Consider the following 22,489-nt stretch of genomic DNA (forward strand, 5'->3'; position numbering starts at 1 on the left):
ATATATAGAATATAATACTTCTTCAACTTCAACACAACAGCCGATTACACAGTTTAGTGGTTTTACTCATATTCCAGGACCAATAATACCAAAGAGTGCCGACAATATGTATTCATGGATAGAATGGGTGACTTTTGGCCTTAAACCATTTTCATTTGTAGAAAACTCTCTCACGCAAAAATACTCTAAATTAAAAAATATTTCCATAAAAACCATGAAAAAGTACATGAATTTGCTGACTAAAAAGGTTGAAGTAGAAATTGCTAACATAGTTCCAGAAAATTTCGCAATTATTTTTGATGGATGGTCAAACGGAAGTACGCACTATGTGGCATTGTTTGTATCATATCCTAATAATGCCAGTGAAAATGAGTACAGTACTAATTAACTGCCTTTTCACCTATAAGAAATGAAACAGAGTTTACAGCAAAAGGCCGCTTTGAATATTTATCATGGGTTCTTCAAAATATTCTTCGCAAAAATATGACTAACGTAACATCTTTAATAGGTAACAACTGTGAAACAAATAAGGCCCTTGCAAATCTGTGCAACGTTCCATTAATAGGATGTGCCTCTCACAGGTTCAACTTGGCTATGGAAATGTTTTTACTCAAATATAAACATATCATCGATAAGACAAATACGCTTATGGGTAAATTCAAAAATTTAAAGCTAGCCGGAAAACTCCGTTTGTTGACTTCTCTTTGTGCTATTCAAAGAAACACAACACGATGGTCAAGTACTTCAGAAATGATAAAACGATATTTTCGTCTTAAGCCATTTTTCACCCAAGGGAACTTTGATAAAATGCCCGAGCTAATAGATTACATGTTGTCTGCCAGGGAAGAAAATGATCTTCAGTTGCTAAACGAGACTCTACAAAAATTTAACTCAGTAACCATTGCACTTCAAAGAGAATCAATTGACATTTCAGAAGTAAGAATTTTATTTAGTGAAATAATTAGACACGATGTTAATATGTGATCGGAAGAAATTTACGTTAACGCTATTTTTGTAACTTATTATGGGACATTCCGATCTTAATTATGCGTGGTTGTGGTATTTGGGTGCTTTACCATAAGTGCTATATATAGCCCATTTATGAAGGTTGATAAAAATAATTTAGCTATTTTTAACCGATCAAAACTGTATAAATAGAGTAAAAATTTATTAAGAACATGTTGATTAAAAAGTAACAAAAGCGGTGTTGATCTTCAAAATTTAATATAATACGCAATCGGTATTAATCTTGATCACCTTCGGATCAAAGTTGGTAGCAGAGGGTAGTTTTCTTCACAACGGAAGAATGGTAAAAAGAAGAAATCAGAAATTAACGAATCAAATGGAAGATCAACAAATCGTCCAAAGTGAAGTATCAGCATTAAACAGGAAGAAAACGATTTTAAACTCTTCGTTTACGCAAATTAAACATCAAATTATTCAGCTTCTTGGAGACGACGATCCCACATGTAAAAACGAGTTACGCGATTTAACTCATCAATTAACAAAGACACAAAACGAAGTTCTCGAGGTGATGGTTGGTTTGTCAAACAAATACGAGTTTCTGGAGTCAAAAGAAAATTTAGAAAAACTCAATCAAGAAATTGAAAGAATAAATGGCGAATTCACGGAAGCGATGGAACATGTAAATAGATGGATATTGTGCAACGGAAGTGAAAGATCTAATTTTGACCAAAGGATGGATCGAAAACCTATGCTGACAACGGAAAAGCAGCAACGTGATCAATGGTCGAGTATTCGAAAATTAAAGGACGAAGAAAATGATAATAGCGAATATGAATCAATCAAATCGACTCATAGCCATTTGCGTACAGCAAATAATTTAGATGAAAAGACTGCAAAAATTGGACAGGATTTATGGAAACAACTAAAACGCGTTGCTATACCAATATTTAATGGTGATAAAAAGAGCTACGAAAATTGGAAAGCTTCATTCAACGCATGTATCGATCAAGCTCCAGCGACAGCTGAATATAAATTACTTCAGTTACGTCAATATTTATGTGGCGACGCATTAAAAGCAATTGAAGGACTTGGGCATTCATCGTTTGCCTATGAAGCTGCGAAAGAAAGACTTGAAAGAAAATATGGCGGAACGAGGAGAAAGGTCCTCATGTATTTGGATGAATTGAACAACTTCAAACCTATGAGGGAAAACCAACCAAGAGATTTGGAAAGATTTGCCGACTTGTTGGATGTGGCAGTAATAAACTTAAAAGAAGCTAATAGAACTGAAGAACTTGGTAACGGAACATTATACCACCAACTGCAAAAAAAAGTTCCAGAGATGATGTTAATAAGATATAAACGTTGGGTGCATGAATACAGATTAAACGAAAATGTTGAAACTCTAAAAAAGTTTATTGTTGAAGAAGCGGATTTTCAAATGGCAGCAACAGAGACTCTTCATGGCTTAAAAAAAGGCACTGGTAGCAAACCGTCTGAAGGAAATTCATACTTTTCAAACAATGAACGAAAAAAGAAAACAAATTGGATAAAAAAATGTGCTGCTTGAAAAAACGATCATAAAACATTGGAGTGTCCAACATTTAAAAATCAAGTTGTTGAAGAAAGATGGGAAACAGCCAAGAAATGTAAACTCTGCTTCAGATGCTTAAACTCTAATCATTTGTCAAAGGAATGCAGGAATACAAGAGTTTGTGGGATTGACGGCTGTACAGATACTCACAATCGCTTGCTTCACAAAAAGAAACGTCAAAATGAGAGAATTTCTGAAGAACCCAAGAATATGGTAATTGAAAACTCTCATATATCAAACATCCAACTACATTCAAAACACGTCATGAACTGTATATCGCTTCGAACGGTGCCGGTTATTCTTCGTAATGGAAATAAAAGAGTTGTAGTTAACGCATTGCTTGACGATGGAAGTACAAAAACGTATCTGAATTCTGATGTGGCGGCTGAGTTGTCACTGCAGGGTAAAAAAGAAAAAGTAACTGTAAACATGATAAATGGAAAAATTGATTCATTCGAAACCATGCCGGTGGAATTCCAGCTGGAATCATTGAATGGAAAAACAGTTATAACAGTGGAAGCCTTTACAGTAAATAATGTAACTGGAAACTTAAAAACCGTTAATTGGAGAAAAATGTCAAATAATTGGAGACATCTGAGAAACATCGAGTTCCCAAATATTGGACGCAAACCAAAAATTGACATTCTAATTGGTGTGGACTATGCTGAGTTGCATCGTGCAATTAAGGAAGTAAGAGGAGAATTTAATGAACCAGTGGCATGGCTAACACCGCTTGGATGGACATGCATTGGCGGCACTGGAGAATCCCTTCAAACACACTTTACGAAAATGATACCAAAGGCAAAGGAAATAGAAGATGCGAACAACACCATTAAAAGGTTATGGGCAATTGAAGGTGAAGAAGAGATGCAATTTAAAAAAATGATAACAAGCACAGAAGACACTACCGCCCTTAATATAGTAACAAGTACGCTGAAAATAGAAAACGGAAGATATGAGCTAAAATTACCATGGAAAGAAAATAGACAGCTGGATGATAATTATACAATGGCGTTAAACAGACTAAAAAACACGGAAAAACGTCTAATGAAAAACAAAAGTCTCGGAGATGAGTATAACAAAATTATTAAGCAGTATCTAGAAAAGGGATACTTGGAGAAAATCGATAAAAAGAATCTAGGAGATGGTTGGTACTTACCACATTTTCCAATTCTCCGTCCCGAGAAATTAACCACAAAAGTCAGAATAGTGTTCGATGGATCTGCAAAATACAATGGTAAATCCATTAACGACTTTATCTACCAAGGACCAAAACTTCAACAAAATCTTGTAACAGTTTTACTTCGATTTCGAAAATATCCAGTCGCTTTAGCTTGCGATATAGCAGAAATGTATTTACGAATCGGAATACATAAAGATGATCGAAGGTACCAACGAATTCTATGGAGAAATTTGGATCCAACTGCTGAGCCTGATGTGTTTCAGTTTAATCGACTGGTTTTTGGGATCAACTCAGCGCCTTTCATGGCTCAATTTGTAACACAAGAACACGCAAAAAAGTATGCACAAACTTTTCCTTTAGCTTCTGAAGCTGTTCTTGAAGCAACAATTTCTGTAGTTGATGAAAAAGAAAGAATTCAATTGTACAAAGAACTCACGCTACTATGGAGTTCAGCCGGAATGTTTGCACGAAAATGGCTTTCAAAATCGGTCGAAGTTCTTAAAATAACACCCGAAAATGATCGTGCAGAACATATAAACTTAGATTCTGGAGAATTACCTGCCATGAAAACGCTTGGAGTTGTCTGGGAAGCAAAACCTGATTTATTTACTTTTCATTCCGTCGCTACCGAAGAAAATGCGGTATATACAAAAAGATTTTTGTTAAAAAAAATGGCAACTTTGTTCGATCCATTAGGTTTTTTATCACCATACATCATTCGAATAAAAATAATTATGCAAGAGTTGTAGATTGACGGAATTGAGTGGGATGATCGAATTCCGGATAGGATTTTGAAAAATGTTGATCAATGGTTTCAAGAACTAAAAGATCTTTCTATGATAAACATTCCTAGATGTTTACAAACGACTTCAACAGTTTTAAACCGATCCATACACGTTTTTACGGATGCGTCTTGTAAAGCATACGGTGCTGTTGCTTATCAACAATGTTTGTATGACACAGGAGAAGTGACCTGTGTAGTCATAATGTCAAAGGCCCGAGTAAGTCCATTGCAATCTATCAGTATACCAAGACTGGAGTTACTTGGAGCTGTTCTCGGTTTACGACTTGCAGAGAAGATTGTTAAGGCCTTGAAGCTTAAAATTAAAGACGTAACTATATGGTGTGATAGTCTTAACGTTTTATGGTGGATAAGGAATCACAGTCGAAAGTTGAAACCATTTGTTGCTAATCGTGTCGGACTCATTCAATCAAAGACTGAACTAAAACAATGGAGGTACATACCTACAAAAACTAATATAGCCGAATTATTATCTTGAGGAACATCGGTGAATGAGTTAAAAAACAATAATGTATGATGGCATGGACCAAGTTTTCTGAATTCTTTAGAGGAAAAATGGCCTCAGAATCACGTTGAAATCACACAAGAAGCTTCAATTGAAGTAAAGAAAAACGCTGTGTTGATGAATTTCGCATTATCTTCCGAAGTAGTAAATCAATTGCTTGATATAAATCAATTCTCATGTTGGAAAAGAGTTGTAAGAGTTAACGGATGGATGTATCGATTTATAAATAACTGTCGATGTAAAATTGATTTGCGTATGATAGGTGATATAACAGCTGATGAATATCATGAAAGCGAAAAGGAAATTATTGTTAAAGCTCAACAGGAAAGCTTCAAAGAAGAATATAACAACCTTAAAAAAGGAAAAACAATATCAGTATCAAGCAAAATTATATCTTTAAATCCACAAATTGATGAAGATGGCTTATTACGCTCTTGTAGTCGATTACAAAATGCTTACTACTTGCCTTACGATGTTAAGCATCCAATCATTTTGCCGAGAGGTCATGCGGTTACAAAATTGATTGTTAAACATTACCATGAAGAAGGAAATCATGTAATGGGAACAAATCAGTTAATCACAAAATTATCAGAACGATATTGGATTATACGAGGACGAGAAGAAATCCGCGATGCAGAAGCAAAATGCAACAAATGTAGAAGAAGAAAATGTAAACCTGCTCAACAACTTATGGCTCCTCTGCCAGCAATTCGCTTAAAGGAACCACTACGTGCGTTTGCTCGAATTGGCATTGATTTTGCTGGGCCATTTCTAACGATGCAAGGTAGAGGGAGGACACGACAAAAAAGATACTTATGCTTGTTTACCTGTTTACTATCACGAGCAGTACATCTCGAGATAGCTTATAATTTAGATACAAATTCATTCCTCAATGCCTTTTTTCGAATGGTGAATAGAAGAGGATTACCACTGGAAGTTTTGACGGACAATGGAACAAATTTTGTTGGTGGATCTCGTGAACTAAAAGAACTTGTCAATAGCTTAGATAAGAATAAAATTACCAACTCTACAGCTGATAAAGGAATCAAGTGGTACTTTAACGCTCCACTAGGACCTCATCTTGGTGGTGTGTTCGAAATAATGATCAAGGCTGCAAAACGTGCAGTATCTGGAATACTTGAAAAGGCCGATATTACTGATGAAGAACTCCATACGGCCTTTACAGGTGCTGAGAGTTTATTGAACTCCCACCCATTAACGTATCAGAGTGCTGATATAAAAGATGATGTTCCATTGACTCCTAATCATTTTTTAACTGGACAAGTGGGAGGACAATTCGCTCCCGACTCAAGTCAATCAAAAAATTATCATCCTAAAACACGTTGGCGTCGAGTACAAGAATTATTACGTCACTTTTGGAAAAGATGGTTGCGAGAATGGCTTCCCTCTTTATCAAAGCGGTATAAATGGAATCAAGAAAACCGAAAAATGAAAATAGATGATATTGTATTAGTCATTTCTCCGGATACAGCCAGAGGACATTGGCCGCTCGGTAGAATTACAGAAGTATTTGAAGGAAAAGATGGACGTGTAAGAGTTGTAAAAGTTAAAATTGGCGAAAAAGAATTTATACGACCAATTACAAGATTGTGTCTTCTTGAGTTCGATAATTGAAAAGGTTTGATAGACTGGAGTCTATCAAAGAGGGGAAGAATGATCGGAAGAAATTTACCTTAACGCTATTTTTGTAACTTATTATGGGACATTCCGATCTTAATTATGCGTGGTTGTGGTATTTGGGTGCTTTACCATAAGTGCTATATATAGCCCATTTATGAAGGTTGATAAAAATAATTTAGCTATTTTTAACCGATCAAAACTGTATAAATAGAGTAAAAATTTATTAAGAACATGTTGATTAAAAAGTAACAAAAGCGGTGTTGATCTTCAAAATTTAATATAATACGCAATCGGTATTAATCTTGATCACCTTCGGATCAATATGGGTACCTATTTATCTTCAAATGCAGATATTGTTCATTCTAAAACATTTGAAAGTGCGCTAGTTAAAATATTGGACAACAGAGAGCACGAACTATTTTTAAATGAAAAGGAAAGTGTAAATAAACTTCTAAAGCAATCTGAGATCACGCCAGTTAGTATTGATCATGATTTAGACTTTGCTTCTAAGCTGCTAAAGAAAAGAAAATTAGAAAAAATGTCTTCGGATTCAAGATATGTGAATTGCAAGTTTCTGGTGCCAACGTCAAATATTGCGGAAAGATTTTTCAGTGCTGCAGGTTACGCAATTGGCCATTTGAGACATAATATACTTCCATCCAATCTTGAAATGCAAATGTTTTTGTGTGTTAACAAACGATTTTGGGACAGGAAAATGCTCTCAGATATTATGATGAATAATGAAAATAACTGACTGTTTTAGTGACTTACTCTTCAAATAAGTTTTGGTTTTCAATTTATTTTTTATGAGTTCTTAGTAAAGACGTACTTTAAACTGGAATTATACATTACAATGTAATGTACAATTCCAGTTTAAAGTACGTTATTACTTTAAATATATATATATGTAATGATTGCATGTATATATTTAAAGTAATAGCCCAACAATATTAATCTTTTAAGTATGGTATTTAATAAAAAATGATAATTTTATGTTCTGTTTTTAAAATTTTTAGACATTTTTAAAAACCAATAATTAATTGCAATTAATTGGAAAAATTAATTGAACTGTTCAAAAATTGCAATTAATTGATTGCACTGAATAATAATTGCAATTAATTGATTGCACTGAATAATAATTGCAATTAATTAATTGGTAGTATATTTTTAAACAATTTAATTGCAATTAAATTTTCCCTGCCCTTGATTAAATGCCCTAGTTCTTGAACATGCAACATATAGTTGACCATGAGAGAAACACGGTTTTTTGAGATATACCCCAACTTTATCAAATGTTTGACCTTGACTTTTCTTAATTGTCATTGAATAAGCCAATTTGACAGGAAACTCACAACGTTTCAGAACAAAAGGTAAATTAGAATCTGATGGAGCCAACTGAATTCGAGGAACAAAAGCCCATTTACCACCAGAAACACCTGTCAAAACCTCTGCATCAATATAATTATTGTGAAGAGCACAAACTTTCATTCGAGTACCATTACATAACCCATACATAACCCAGCTTTGAGATCTAAATTTCTAAGTAGCAAAATTACGCAATCAATTTTCAATTTTAAACAATGAGGTAGCATACCTGAAGGAGTGTTATAATTTAAGTAATAATGTAATGTAACACTCATGACGTCACTTCTGAATATTTCTGACGTCTTCTGAATATTACAGTTATTAGTAACGCTATTTATAAAACCTATTATACATACGGTTATTAGTTACGCTATCTTACATACGATAAATGTTTGTGGTTCTTGTATAGCCTTTTTCTTATATTTGATAAAAGCCAAAATATACATGAAAGACTTTTTTATTATGGTTTACAACAAGGAGTTAAGCTGTTCAAAAACTCAGCAGGAAAATTATTTCTTTCATTAAGGTCATCAGTATCAATTTGATCAGCACTTAAATAAATTTTGACCTCACCTGGCAGACATTCAAGCACTTCTTCATTGATAATGAATCAACGTTAGTTGGTGTTAAAATCACACGTTTAGAATAATCATTTTGATCAGCATCTCCAAAAATCTTTTCAACAACTGACTCATTTTCTCTAATAATGCACTGATTTGGTATTTCAATGCATCCTTTAAAAGGATCCTCCTCTTTGACAGGTATTGTTCCATTCTCATGTTTTAGTAGCCATTGGGAAAATTCACCTTCCCCATCTTGTACTCTCATATTTTCAGTTAATGCAAACTTCTGGACCCATTGCCGATGCAAAAAACATTTTACACACAATTCTACTATTTCAGCTGGTTGTGTTTATACACAATTCTACTATTTCAGTTGTTGAACATTTTCATCAAAATTTTCTAGATTTAAGCCAATAAACTCATCAATAACAGGCAGATTGTAATTAGCCAGCATTTTACCACTTTGATTAATAATCTTTTCAATTTGATGAAGAGTAGCTTGTTCAGCTATTAAATGTGGGATTGAGCAGTGAATGAAATCTTCCTTCATAAAAGCTTTGCATGTATTCCAGAGATGTAAAGGATTGTCAGATTCACTAAAGGTCAAAATAATTGAAAACAACTGTCTAATTTGCTTTGGCGTACGTGTTAAAACCGCCTCAGAAAGAGTATTCTGCCATTCAGTGTCATCTTACAACAATTCTTTCAAAACACATGCTTCACGAAACGTTTCAAGGACAATACCATTAACAGTACGCACATCCTCCCAAGACGTTGCTCCTTTTGCTTGCAAAAGTAACCGTTTAAGAAAAAACAATTCTCCAGTTGGATTAACTTTATCCATTCTTACTATCACCTTATTACCACCCCTTTGTCTAACCTTCCATTTACAATGTTTATCATCAAATATAAAGTGATAAGGAATGTCTACATAAGAATAGAAATGTGCTCTTTCATTTTCAGTATTTAACTTAAACCATGCCGTTAGGTGCGTATCACGTTGAGCTGCACAATATAAAGCCATTTGTTCTGCTCCTTTTCTAAAACACAATAATTGATTTTCAGGTAGATGTTTACCAAGTCACAGCACTTTGAAAACACAGAAACAACATAATATAAACATATGTACCAACTGTAAACACAATAAATATGTTTAAATATGTATATAAGGTTAAATATATTCCTTATATACATATTTAAACACATTTGTAAAACAATTATATAACATATATTAACACATACACAAACAGTAAAAAAACACTTTACATTATTATAAAAACATTATTATAAAAACACATTGATAAAACAACTATAAAGCACTTATTACCACATACACATACATATCAAAAAAGCATATATGCAAACAATAAACGTGTGCAAACAAAAATTTTAAAAATGATGCGAGAAAATTTAAAAAGATACAAAATATATATTTGCAAACAATACTCTTTACCTTCTTTTTTTCTTCATAAGAACTGTAATCCTCATAACAAAATTTAACCTTTTCATACAATAACATGTGACATGCCATGTCAGTGTTGGCACAAAAGTTTAATTTACTTTTCTAAATTTTCTAAAAAAGAACAAAAGAGTTAATAGCATCACAGAAACTTCAATGTAGTAATAACCATTTTATGGAAACAGTATTAGTATAACTTTAAATAACATACATACCCCTATTTTCCTTCTAAAAAATAAGATAATAAAAACAAAACTGCAAAAAGAAAAACTAAAACAAACAAAATATAAACAATTTAAAAAATTAAAATCCTTTCTACTTTATCTAATAAGAACTTAAATCCTTTCTACTTTATCTAATAAAAATTCAAATCCTTTCTACTTTATCTAATTAAAATTTAAATCCTTTCTACTTTATCTAATAAAAATGTTTATATAACTATTTTATATACTTACTTCAATTATAAGATGATCTTAGCGATTATTATTTATCTTCATATGATTCTTTATGTAATATATCTAAACTAATAATTAAATTCCAAAAGGAAGAAAGTTTTAACTCGCTTCGTGGATCTTTCTCCAATGGCCGCGTGCATTTTAAGAACGCGCTCTTTCAAAGCCTAGTAACTAATGACGAAACGACGACATTAAACATTAAACGTTTCTGTACTAATTATATTATGACAATGGGATTTGATACATTTGCTGAATTTTACATGGTCAATGTATATTTTGTGACCTGGCACTAATTGTTTCTAAATTATAAAGTAAAAGTACTATGACTATAATTCATAAAACTAAATATATAAATAAAAAAAGATAAATTTTGCAACATGAAAATATCTTACTCTACTATATTCATCTGGGTAGTTAGGTTCTTTCCAGATTGGAATGGATAAAGAAACAGACGATTCAGTAAGATTTGATTTAGAAACAAGACTGTCATTAAAGGGATAACTATTTGTTATGCTAAATGAATCATAAAGTTGATCAGACATATCAGAAGAGTTGAGAGAGTGAGAGGTTGCTCTACTAGATCCATATGAATTGCTGAGTGTCTTCCACTTCTGAAAGGATAAATGAAAACTTTAAGTTATATTGAAGTCACTTGCATTTTCTAATTCAACGGAATCCTTTAGTAAATCTGAATATTGATTTGAACTAGAAGTAAGACTATTTGCCAATTTTGGTACATGATTTGTTAAGGAAGATAGAACATGGGGCTATTTTAACTGCAAAACTCCATTGGATAAGTCCTGAGTTTATCTTTCTAGTGAACTTAACACACAAATAATCCCTAAAAAAGTCATTAAAACAAATAACTTAAAACAACTAAAACTATTATCATTAAATACAATTCATTTAAGAAACAATATAGGCAAATAGAAGACAAAACATCATTCACTTTTTTCATATTCATAATGCTCTTTCATTAATGTCTCCATTGTAGTGAGAAGTTAAGTAATTCCTCATTAAATAATCATTTAAAGTTTTTTAATGATATATAAATTATTTTTAAATGCATTTCATAGCTTTACTTATTACTTTTATTGCATTCTTTTCCTTTAAAATCTCCTTAAAAAAAATTCAGCTATGCTAATTTTCTTAAAGTTAAAATGAAGTTATGGAGTCCCTTCCAATCCACAAAAGTGTGGAACCCTGTATATATATGGACAATTCCACGTAAAAGAGGAAAAAAAAAAACATTTCACGGCGACATATAATAACTTCATTAAATTTATTTCCCAAATATTTAAGAATACTTTTAAGAAAAAAGTTTATTAAAAAAATTATTTTCTCATACTATAACATATTTTTAAAGTTGTAAGGGTTATATGAGCATTTTTTGACGTTTATATATAGTCATGTTGTGAAGCGTTGAAAAACGTTTCAGAGCTGTTTTTTTTTAGATAACTATTACTTCTTAGTTTGACTAAAAGGCAAAATTAAACATTATGCATAATATTGTTTATAAAAATGAACTCTAACTAGGTCTATAAGAAGAGCATATTAATGAAAACAAGATGTTACAACCGTCACAAAAAAAAGTAGAAAAGCTTTTTCTATGCTTCGTATCAAACTTTTTAAAACTACAACCATGATAAAAGTAAAGATACTCATACATATTTTATCATTGTTTAAAAAAAAAACATTAAAGTGCTTTAGATCACCATTTCAGAATGTTACTAAGTACGTAACGACCATCACGGTATCTTTGTTTTCCCATCACGGCTTCTTGACTTAAAAAAAAAGTTTAAGCGCGAACGATTTAATTCAATTCAAACGATTTACATCATTTAAACCAAGTTATAAAAGAAATCAGTTTTATTTATTGTTTCCTTTGTTACTTGCTAAAGATTTTTTTGAAACTATGTGTAACTAATGAAAACATGATAGTAAGCTATTGAAAGTATCTTTGCCCGAAAACGGAGACATGGATACCTTAATGATCTATAGTTGGTGGATTAAAGAAGATCATCGCTGTGCACTCAGTCAACATAAAAAAAACATAAAAGGTATTTTTAAACATTTCCGCCAAAATTTACTAGAGTTTACTGAGCATCATCTCACTAAAAAGCACCAGTCTGAGCAATAATTGCAGTTAAAAAGAAAATCTCGAACCAGACCAAATTTTGATACACTTTGATTATTCACAAAGCTATACATGTGGTTATCAGGATGCTGTTCAAGCTGCTTATTGCTCGCAGTCAACTATTACCTTGTTTACAGTTGTAATCCATTGTTACCAAATAGAGCCAAAACCAGTTGTAATAAAATCCGACGATAATGATTAAACAAAACGCGCCACTACTACATATTTAAGTGAAATATTAGACCTCTATTGCATTGGTTATATAAAAAAAGTTTAATTATGGTATGATGATCCATGCACTCATATCAAAAATAGATACACGGCCAAATTCATACAACATTTTTCTGTGAAATATCATTTTCAAAGTATAGAATGGAACTTTTTTGCTACCTCTCACGGTGAAGGAGCAGTTGATGAAGTATCATTAAAGCGATTTGTTTGGAAAAGCGTAAAATCCCGTAAAGTGGTCGTCTTTTGCACCCATTTGACGCTAAAGACTTTCTCTTAGCATCAAATGGGTGCAAAAATGATGTTAGACTTATCAACACAGATGATATTAATCTAAGGTGGGCCCTAATAGCTGATAAAGTAGAAGAAGCGAAAGCTGTTACAAATATTACCAAAATGCATTTCTGGCAAGTAAAAAATGGAAAGTTTTTGGTCAAAATTCTCTAATATTTTGTAATGGGGTTGTAGATCAATTTTAAAGTTTATATATTAGTAAAAAAAATTTACTATTTTAAGATATTTTTTTCCTATAATGGATTTCCGGATCCTCAAAACATTTGCGAGGCATATGAAAGTACATATTCCTAGATATTGAGTTGTATTAAATGGAGTTAATAAAACAAAAAAAAAGACAGGGAGCATAAATAGCATTAAGCGTTTGTGCCTACTCCAAACAAAACGATCCCAGTGTTGAAGAAACATCATGGATAAGCTTGACAATGTTATAAAATTCATATTTTTTAACATAATTTAATTGATTTTTACCATCATTCATCTTATATTATGTCATTCATTGCGTTATTTGTTGTTTTTCATTTTTGGCTTTTTCGTTACGACCGTAACAGTTACGACCGTCACAACGTAAAAGTTAATAAAATTCTCGGAAAACTTCACGCAAAAACAATGAAACTCACCATGTAGTAATTTCAATGTGTAGTTAAACAACACAGCAAAGGATTTTTTTTTCACTGTGTAGATGGCTGCATAAAGGTTGACAAAGTTTCTTTATTTAGATTTGTCAAAAAGTAATCGTTACGACCGTCACGCTACGTTAAGCTGATTTTTCAAATAAGTTGAAAACTTGAATGATTTAACTTTTGCACACTAAATTATATAAAAGTATTTAACATTTCTGGAAATTTTCATGTAAATACCATTCTTGTTTAATTTTTAATGGATAAAAAGGTGTCGAATGTTATGACTGTCACTTGAGTGGAATTGCCCATACACACACACACACACACACAAACATATATATATATATGTATATATAGATAGATAAATATATAGATAGATAAAAAAATGTAGATGTTTTTAACTTTAAAGACACCTGTAACTCTCTCTTGCAGTTGTGCCCTTAAAACATTATTCTCTTCTTTTAGTTCATCAAGTTTAATTTCTAAAGCAACTTTATCTACATTCTAAAATAAGAACATAAAGAAATACTGAGTTTAACTTGCTAAAGTTAGTAGTATTTATAATATACAATAAATATAAAATGTTTTTAACAACTTCGATGCCATAACAACTTTTACAACCATATTTCTAATATAAGCTGATAAACTAGAATAAAATACTTTTAAATAGTAATTAACATTTATAAAATACAGTTTTTAAAAATGTTCATCATAACCACACATTTAAAGTTACCTGATTTGGTAAAGGTGGAACAACATTTATTAGGGTGTTTAATTGATTGTTCATTTTCTCAAAGTCATCTTAATTATTTTTTGTATGAAATATTATAATACGTTGTTCATTAAAAAAATGAATATCCTAAATTCTGCTTACCCCCTGATTTTAAGACCTTTGCCTCATAATTTTTACAAGTAGGAGAATCAGACTTTAATGGCTGGTTCTGCAACAGAGGAATGAAATGACTTAATGGCCACTGTACAACAACATTTTCTCCATATAGAACAGGACCTTTAGTCCAATCCGTCCGAACAACCCAAATGAAATTAGTTAACTAATAATAGGTATTTATTTTTAAAGAGATTTTATACCTTTACTCTATTAAACTTTTCCATTTCATCGAAAAAAAGTTTTTAAACTAGTGTCTCCAAAGAATTATCAGCAACAAAATTGAAAATAGAACATTAAAAATTCATTTAAATTTAAGTCTTTACTTTGCTGTTTCAAAAAGTAAAGAAAACTAAAAAACAATAAATAATATTAAAAAAATTTATATAAAAAAAAAACCTTTTATAATAATCCTTTAACTATTATTGTCCTCTGTAGTCGCTCTTTTTTAAATTTCTTACATTTAAACTATAAAAGTAAAAAGTAAGGAAGTCATTTAACTTATGCGAGTCAAATATAAGAAGTTTTTTAATTTACACAAGTCAAAAATAATCAAGTCAGATTAAGATTAGTCCGATGACATAATTGAGATAAAAGCATTCATCGGACTATTGTATTTAGCGGGACTATTTAAAGCAAATCGAATGAGTTTGGAAGATCTTTGGGGAAAAGAGGGTGATGGCAAAAATTCTGTCTTGAAATGAGTCTCAAACGGTTTAAGACAATTATTTGTTGTCTTCGTTTTGATGACCGAAGAACTCGAAACCAAAGAAAAGATAACGACCGCCTTGCCCCAGTTTGAACAATTTTTGAAACATTTGTCAATAATTGTTGGAAAAGTTTTAGTCCTGGTGAAAATCTTACTATTGCTGAAATGCTTCCGGGATTTCGAGGTAGATGTCAGTTTCGGCAATACATACCCTCAAAACCAAACAAATACGGTATAAAACTTTATAATCTAGTTGATGTTAGGATGTTTTATACTGTTAAATTGGAAATTTATGCTGGGCAACAACAACAAGACACTTTTTGTTTTAGCAACAAACCAAATGATGTGGTGATGAGAATGGCTGAACCTTTATTTGGATCTGCTCGGAATACAGCAGCGGATAACTGGTTTACTAGCTTCGATCTCATAGATAAATTAAAAACTAAGAAGCTTTCATATGTCGGCACTGTCAGAAAAAACAAAACACAGCTACCATCCCGCGCGAAATAAAGAATGTCATTTTAGTTTCAAGTTTGCACGATGATGATACCATTGATCCTCAATATGGAGAGCAAATGAAACCGGAAATAATCACTTTTTACAATCAAACTAAGTGTGGAGTTGATGTAGCAGATCAAATGTCCGCTTCTTATAACGTGAGCCGAAACACCAGAAGTTGGCCTATGGTAATTTTCTATACAACACTAAATATTGCTGGGATCAATTCGCAAGTAATTTACATTGGAAATAACCTCGAAAAAATACAAAGAAGATTATTTCTAAAAGGGTTGTCACACCAATTGGTATTGGAATACCTATAGAGAAGAAGCATGAATATCCTTGGAATACCTTTTAGGCTACGTATTAGGAAGCAAAGATTCCGTCCAAGAACTGATCAAGAAAAATCACAATCTCCTACAACTTCAAAAGGACGTAGATGTGTCAAGTGCACTTTAGAAACGGGTGTAAGAAGGTTATCTCAATAAGATTGTCGAAAATGCCACCAATCACTTTGCATGAGTCATCAGGTTTAAGTCTGTCAACCATGCTTTTCTTTATACGAATGCATCAATTTAAGTGAATATCAAATATCCAAATCACAAAAAATATGACTTATGTACATTAATGTGACTAGAAATGGAATATTTTGAAAAGTCTTGATGTTTAGTGTTATCTATGTACATGGTTCTTTTGAATCTAGATTTTTTTTTGTTTTATTACTTAAATTGTAATATTACTCAGTATTTTATCATAAGACTGACTTTTTCTTATAAAAAATTTAATAATATTTTTATATACATCTATATAAAGATCAGTGATTACTTAGTATAGTTTATGTTAGTATGAGTTGATCGAAACAGCAACTTTTAACTCTGTGCCTAAAACGCACATTACGCCCGATTTCACATGTTTCAATATTGCGCCCAACGGAGGGTTAAATTAAGTTTCAATTAAAAATCTATATAAAACTAATAATATCCATAATTATTTATGGATATTATTAGTTTAATATAAAATTTTTTTATTTCTAGAGTTTTATAACGTATTTATTTTAAAAGAAATTTATTTACATTACACTCTAGAAAATCAACATAAGCATATAACATAAATGGGTTTTAGTCAAGATAAACTATATATGTATATATATATATATATATATATATATATATATATATATATATATATATATATATATATATATATATATATATATATATATATATATATATATATGTATATATATATATATATATTTATATATACATATATAGTTTTTCTTGACTGAAATCCATTTCAAAATTATAAAACAAAATCGTATAAATCTGAAAATGAAATAGCATTATGCACAAAAAAAAATAATACACTATGTTTGTTTGATATGAGAAAACATAATTAAGCTTTAGAAATTAATTATCAAGTTGAAAAAATACACACTGATATGTTTTGAATCAATCACCAATCAACATTTGTTACAAAAACCTGTTTGAAAAACATGGGAAAGTATAATGAAGCTTTAAAAATTAATATTAAGTTTAAAAAATACAAACTGATTTTTTAGAAAACAATCACCCGTCCGCATTGGTTACAAATAGCTGTATAGCAAGCTGTTTGAATAAAATAGGAAAATATAACGAAGCTTTAGAAATTAATTATGAAATTGAAAAAATACGAACTGAAATATTAGGAATCAATCACCCATCAACATTGGCTACAAAACACAATATAGCACTCTATTTAGATACTTTGGAAAAATATAATGAAGCTCTAGAAATTTTTTATCAAGCTGAAAAAAAAAGAAATTGATATATTAGGAATATATCACCCATCAACATTGAATACAAAATATAAAATAGCACTGTGTTTGGATAACATGGGAAAATCCACCAATATCTGTTATAAAGCGTAATGTAGCTGAGTTTTTGAAAGAAAGGAAATGAAGAGAAATGGAACGTTTTTTGTTTCTAAACTATTTTAGTTTACATTAGATTACTTTTTTAGTTGAAAGACAAAATTTTTAGATTGATTTCGTAAGTTTCTTTTTTTTTTTTTTTTTTTTTTTTCACACTAACGATACCTCCTTTGTACGAAAGGAGGGTTGTCATAAAGTTTTAAAGACTTGCTGTTTTTATGAAAGTAAGCATTCACCGCATGGAAAGCTTATGTTTTTGTTTAAATCTCTACTGTTCAGGTACCTTAGCTGAAATTTCATGCTTCTAATATAGATTACATTAGCCAGCTGTCATACATCGCCCTTCCCTTCTGCTATTTGCCATAAACGTTTACAAAGTTGCTTACTATAAAAATAAGAATTACGAAGATCAAAATAAACTGCTCTTTTCTTTTTCTGAAAACTGTGTTTTCCTGCTCAGTACTTCGGATCGTTTTCCGATTTAAAAATGTGGTGCATTTTAAAATCGGAAAATGATTTACAAATAAATGATGACAGAAATGATATTTTGTTTATGAGATAATGAGCCCAAAAAAAACTAAGATTATCTGGAGACTATTTTTCGTAATCGTGCTTATTGCGACTACTCAAGTGAACTAAGGCGGGAAACCAGGATTTTTTTAACAAAAACTGTACTTATGCTATAGTTGATATTTTGTTTAAAAGTTAAACAAAATGCCACATATTTGGTACCGTTGGAAAGATTTTTTTATGAATTTCTTGATGCAATTAAAATATATATTTTATAAGTAACCTACGAGATAGGATAGGCGCTAGAAAGTAGCCGATATTTAATACAAAACCTGTCCGCGCACAGAGATTAGCGCTCGTTTTCGGCTAAATTTTGCTTCAGAATATCCGTTGAGCTTTGAGCCATACAATTACATCGTGACAAAGTCTTTTAAATTAACATAGAGCTCGAAAATTAAATAAAAACCATCTTTTTTTTGTTTTACAATAATAAAACTTTGTTTTTTATAGAACAAAAACAAAAGTGATAACGTTTGTCACGTACTTTTTGTGCACAGTTTTCAGTCGTGTTCACTAAAAAGTAATAAAAATTTATAAATAAATTATGGTTCGGTTGCGCCAAAGATAAATGTAATAAATATGAGTCTCGGTTGTATTTTACTCGGTTATATTTCCTCAATATTCTCGGTTGTAGTTTTCGGTAAATTTATTATATAAATTATCTTACGCGTCATTCGCAACAGAACTGTTTTTTAAAAATTGCTTATATATACAAAAGAAATTATTGACGCCAATACGGTTTGCATAAATTATAAAGTTCTCGGTAGCGAAGCTTACCGCGGTATGCATAAGTTATTAACGAAACAACCGATCGAATTTAACTAAAGCTTTCGGCTTTTTTTTTAGAAAAAAACTGGTTTCCCGCCTTAGTACACTTGAGTATCCTGTGCTTGAAGTTACCAAAAACCTCGGGCGCTTTTCAAAATTAGCTTTAATTTCATTTAAAAAGTCATAAAATATGTTTTATGAGAAACACATTTTGTTTTATGAGAAACTCATTTTGTTAAGACACTAAAATTATTGTCACTTCACATAACTTAAAAACTAAATTGAAAAAGATTGTTTCAAATATTGGTAAACTGAACTGGATATATCTGCGCAATTAAATCAAAAAGTCCGCGAAAAATTTTTCCATTTCAACTAGGATTGTGAATCTCGTTATAATCTAGGCCTAACAAAATTCTAATCATAAGTTAAAACACAATGTTCATAAGATCCATGATTCAGCAGATCAACGTTTCTGCATGCTTCCCAACGATCAGATATATTCATTGTGCCAGGCAGAATATGTTTCACTATGGCGGCTTCCAGTTTTAAGGCAAACTGATCTGCCTTATTCTGAAAGGCTAAAGGCAGATTGTTCAAGAATACGGCTCTAGGGTTAGAACGAGAGATCCTACCCCACATGCCGTATTTTCTGGAAATTGCTCTAGGCGACTATTGATTTTTTCCGTGCCCTGAAATTTCAACTGTCAGAGAAGAGCTTCAATAGTTCGAATGGATTAAAGTAATTCATAAAAGTGCGAAAGAACTTTCTTTCAAAACTAAAAACTAAAAACTGCTTCAGAAGTTTGAAAACTTCGCGAATCTTCTGATAAAAAGGACTTCAAACAGAATATAAGGTAAAATCAGTCTTTAAAAGCAATCCTGGAATAAATCTTTGTTTCCTTAAATCTATCAGCTACGGTACAAGCTAGCAGAAACAAGTTTTCAAAATATTTTACATTTTTAAAAAAAGAATGATTTCCTTCATGGCCGTGATTGTTCTCAGATGCTTTGAGCAATGTTAATGAAACAAATATTGGATTGAACCCGAGCATGAAGAGTGTTCTTATAAGGGAAGGTGCGAAAACACTTTACACATTAAGTTTATTTAGGCCTAAAGAAAACATCACTGCCTGCTATTTCTTTGGAGTAAATGGTTTAATGATAAAAACTCGGGTGTAAAACTTTTTGGAGGAAATGATTCAAATACAAACTTTTGAAAGAAATATTTACTCGATGAGAAGCGTGGAAGGTCAGCTAATAATCAATAATATGTATTTTGTGTTTTTAGTGAAGTTTTGAAAATTTTGAGAATTTAAATTAGAATTTCTTTCATTATTATAAATGCGATTAAACCAATATAACCTAAATATTTCTTAAATTTATCGCATTTTTCCTTATTTCCTTAAAAAAAACAGAAGTTCCTTACAATTTTTTTTATCATGGTCATTTTTTAAAATACCTCAAAAAAAAAAAAAAACATTTTTTATTGCAAAAAATAGATACATTAGTTTACTTCATTTCCCTGAAATCCGGCCCAAACCTGGTATTTTATGATGGGATTCATCAACAGGAGTCCCTTCTGGATTTCCAGTGAGCGTGCCCAATTCAATCTTAAGTTTACTATAGAGCTTATTTAAAAGTATTTTTGAAGTAAAACTAAGTTTTAATAAGCTGAAAATTTTATAATCACTTCGCCATTTAAGTATAAATTTTAAGAGTTCGGCCAAAGTCAATCTAATATCTTTCTATGAGTCAATAAACTATAAAAGTCAATACAATAATAATTAGTCAATAGTATTAGTAGTTGCTTGTATTCGTTTGTTTATGACTTTCTTTTATTTCAAGCTGCTGAATATTTTAAGTTTCTATTTGTATATAATAAAACAGTGATTCTCTTAGAAAAGAAAATGACCTAAATAAGAAAAGTGTAATAAAAAGAAAATACATTTTGAATAAAGTGATCACATAATCAGATTAGAAATTGACAAATATTTATAAAGTAACATCCATAAAACAGACTTTTAAAAGAGTTGAGATGTAATTAATATAATGTATTCCCGTATATACATGCACATGAGGGGGGCTCGAAAAAAGCGATATTTTTATGATGCTTTTGGGGTAGAGCGGAAAAGCTGTCTCTATACATATCGCGAGGTTAGAATTATTTTGTTCTATCTCCCATTTTAAAAGTTAGGAGAAAATGAGTTGTTAATTTTAGTTAGTAATAATAACTTTTAAAATACGCATTATTTTATAAATTTTTTTTCTTAATAACTTGCTTAAACATAAATTATTTAAAGCATAAGTTATTATTTTTTTTTTTTTTTAGCTAAAACTTTAAACAATTATTACTTTTAGAAAAAATCAAAAACTTTCTCCCAATGTTTAAACTTGGAGATAGAACAAAATAATTCTAACCTCGCGATATGTAAATTCTTTTTAAAATTTCATTACCCAAAAACAATTTCTTCTGTTCTGGAAGGGACTTGAAATTTCAAAAATTTAGTAAATTTGCCCTATTTTCATACTTTTTAAAATATATTTAAAGCTTCTTTAAAGTCGTGTTTATATATGGTTAATTATTGTGCAAAATTTGATGCTCCACGGACAAAATCCTCTGTTTTGGCAAAGAGTCTGAAATAACCCCAAAATCGACAAATCCTTTGTTTTTTCATTATTTAACTAAAACTTATAAAGCATAAATTCGAACTGTTATACACTTGCATACCATTATAATAATTAAAAAATAAGTATATAAAATTAAGGGTTCAATATTGGGTGTTTTGTAAGGTCTTTAGGTTACTCAAGACCTTACAAAACATCCAATCTTTAATTGAATGATGGATTTTGATGCGGAACAAAGATGGTACATACACCCGTTTTTATTTGATGGCTCTGTAGCGGAAACATAAAATCTTAATATCCTGTTGGCTCTCTTCAACCAGCGGGACATGTTTATGGAGCCTGAAGTCAACCCAATAATCAAACTAGGATACTTTATGTTTTCTTCTATAGGTTAAAGGCAATTAATAGTGCTTTTGTGGCAAAAGAGACTTTATAAAGTTAACATAAAGCGCCTTTGAAACTGTTCCATATACGAAAGTATTATCTCTATCCCATACGTTCACTCAGTACAGCTCCTGAAACATCAGGATTAGCCAAAATGTTGACATTTGTGCGTTTCTTATTGGAACTAGGGGCAAGACCTGGAATGCGAGTTGTGAAATTAACTTTGGAATATCAAGAAGAGGAGGCTATTAAGGATAGTTTTGAGGTGACGTCTCAAATGGTTAAAAAAGTGCGATGTCGACAGTTCATCCGATTCTTTACA

At 31.0% G+C, this 22,489-nt stretch overlaps 3 protein-coding genes and 1 pseudogene across 3 annotated transcripts; 3 read left to right on the plus strand and 1 right to left on the minus strand.

The window, feature by feature from the left end:
• The first annotated feature begins 2,770 nt into the window (after nt 1–2,770).
• LOC149880411 (uncharacterized) lies at nt 2,771–4,492 on the plus strand. Its single transcript, XM_090070047.1, has one exon. It carries the CDS (start codon nt 2,771–2,773, stop codon nt 4,490–4,492), a length of 1,722 nt encoding a protein of 573 aa, XP_089926173.1.
• An 87-nt stretch (nt 4,493–4,579) lies between these two features.
• On the plus strand, nt 4,580–5,023 carry LOC149880412 (uncharacterized). The gene has a single exon (XM_090070048.1). It carries the CDS (start codon nt 4,580–4,582, stop codon nt 5,021–5,023), a length of 444 nt encoding a protein of 147 aa, XP_089926174.1.
• A 144-nt stretch (nt 5,024–5,167) lies between these two features.
• LOC149880413 (uncharacterized) lies at nt 5,168–6,685 on the plus strand. Its single transcript, XM_090070049.1, has one exon. It carries the CDS (start codon nt 5,168–5,170, stop codon nt 6,683–6,685), a length of 1,518 nt encoding a protein of 505 aa, XP_089926175.1.
• A 4,039-nt stretch (nt 6,686–10,724) lies between these two features.
• Nucleotides 10,725–14,928, minus strand: LOC149880414 (uncharacterized; annotated as a pseudogene).
• Nucleotides 14,929–22,489: the final 7,561 nt, after the last annotated feature.

The sequence above is a fragment of the Hydra viridissima genome, unplaced genomic scaffold (assembly GCF_058129835.1).
Source record: "Hydra viridissima isolate aposymbiotic clone 2 unplaced genomic scaffold, HvirCarnegie_v1 scaffold_13, whole genome shotgun sequence".
Taxonomy (NCBI): Eukaryota; Metazoa; Cnidaria; class Hydrozoa; order Anthoathecata; family Hydridae; genus Hydra; species Hydra viridissima.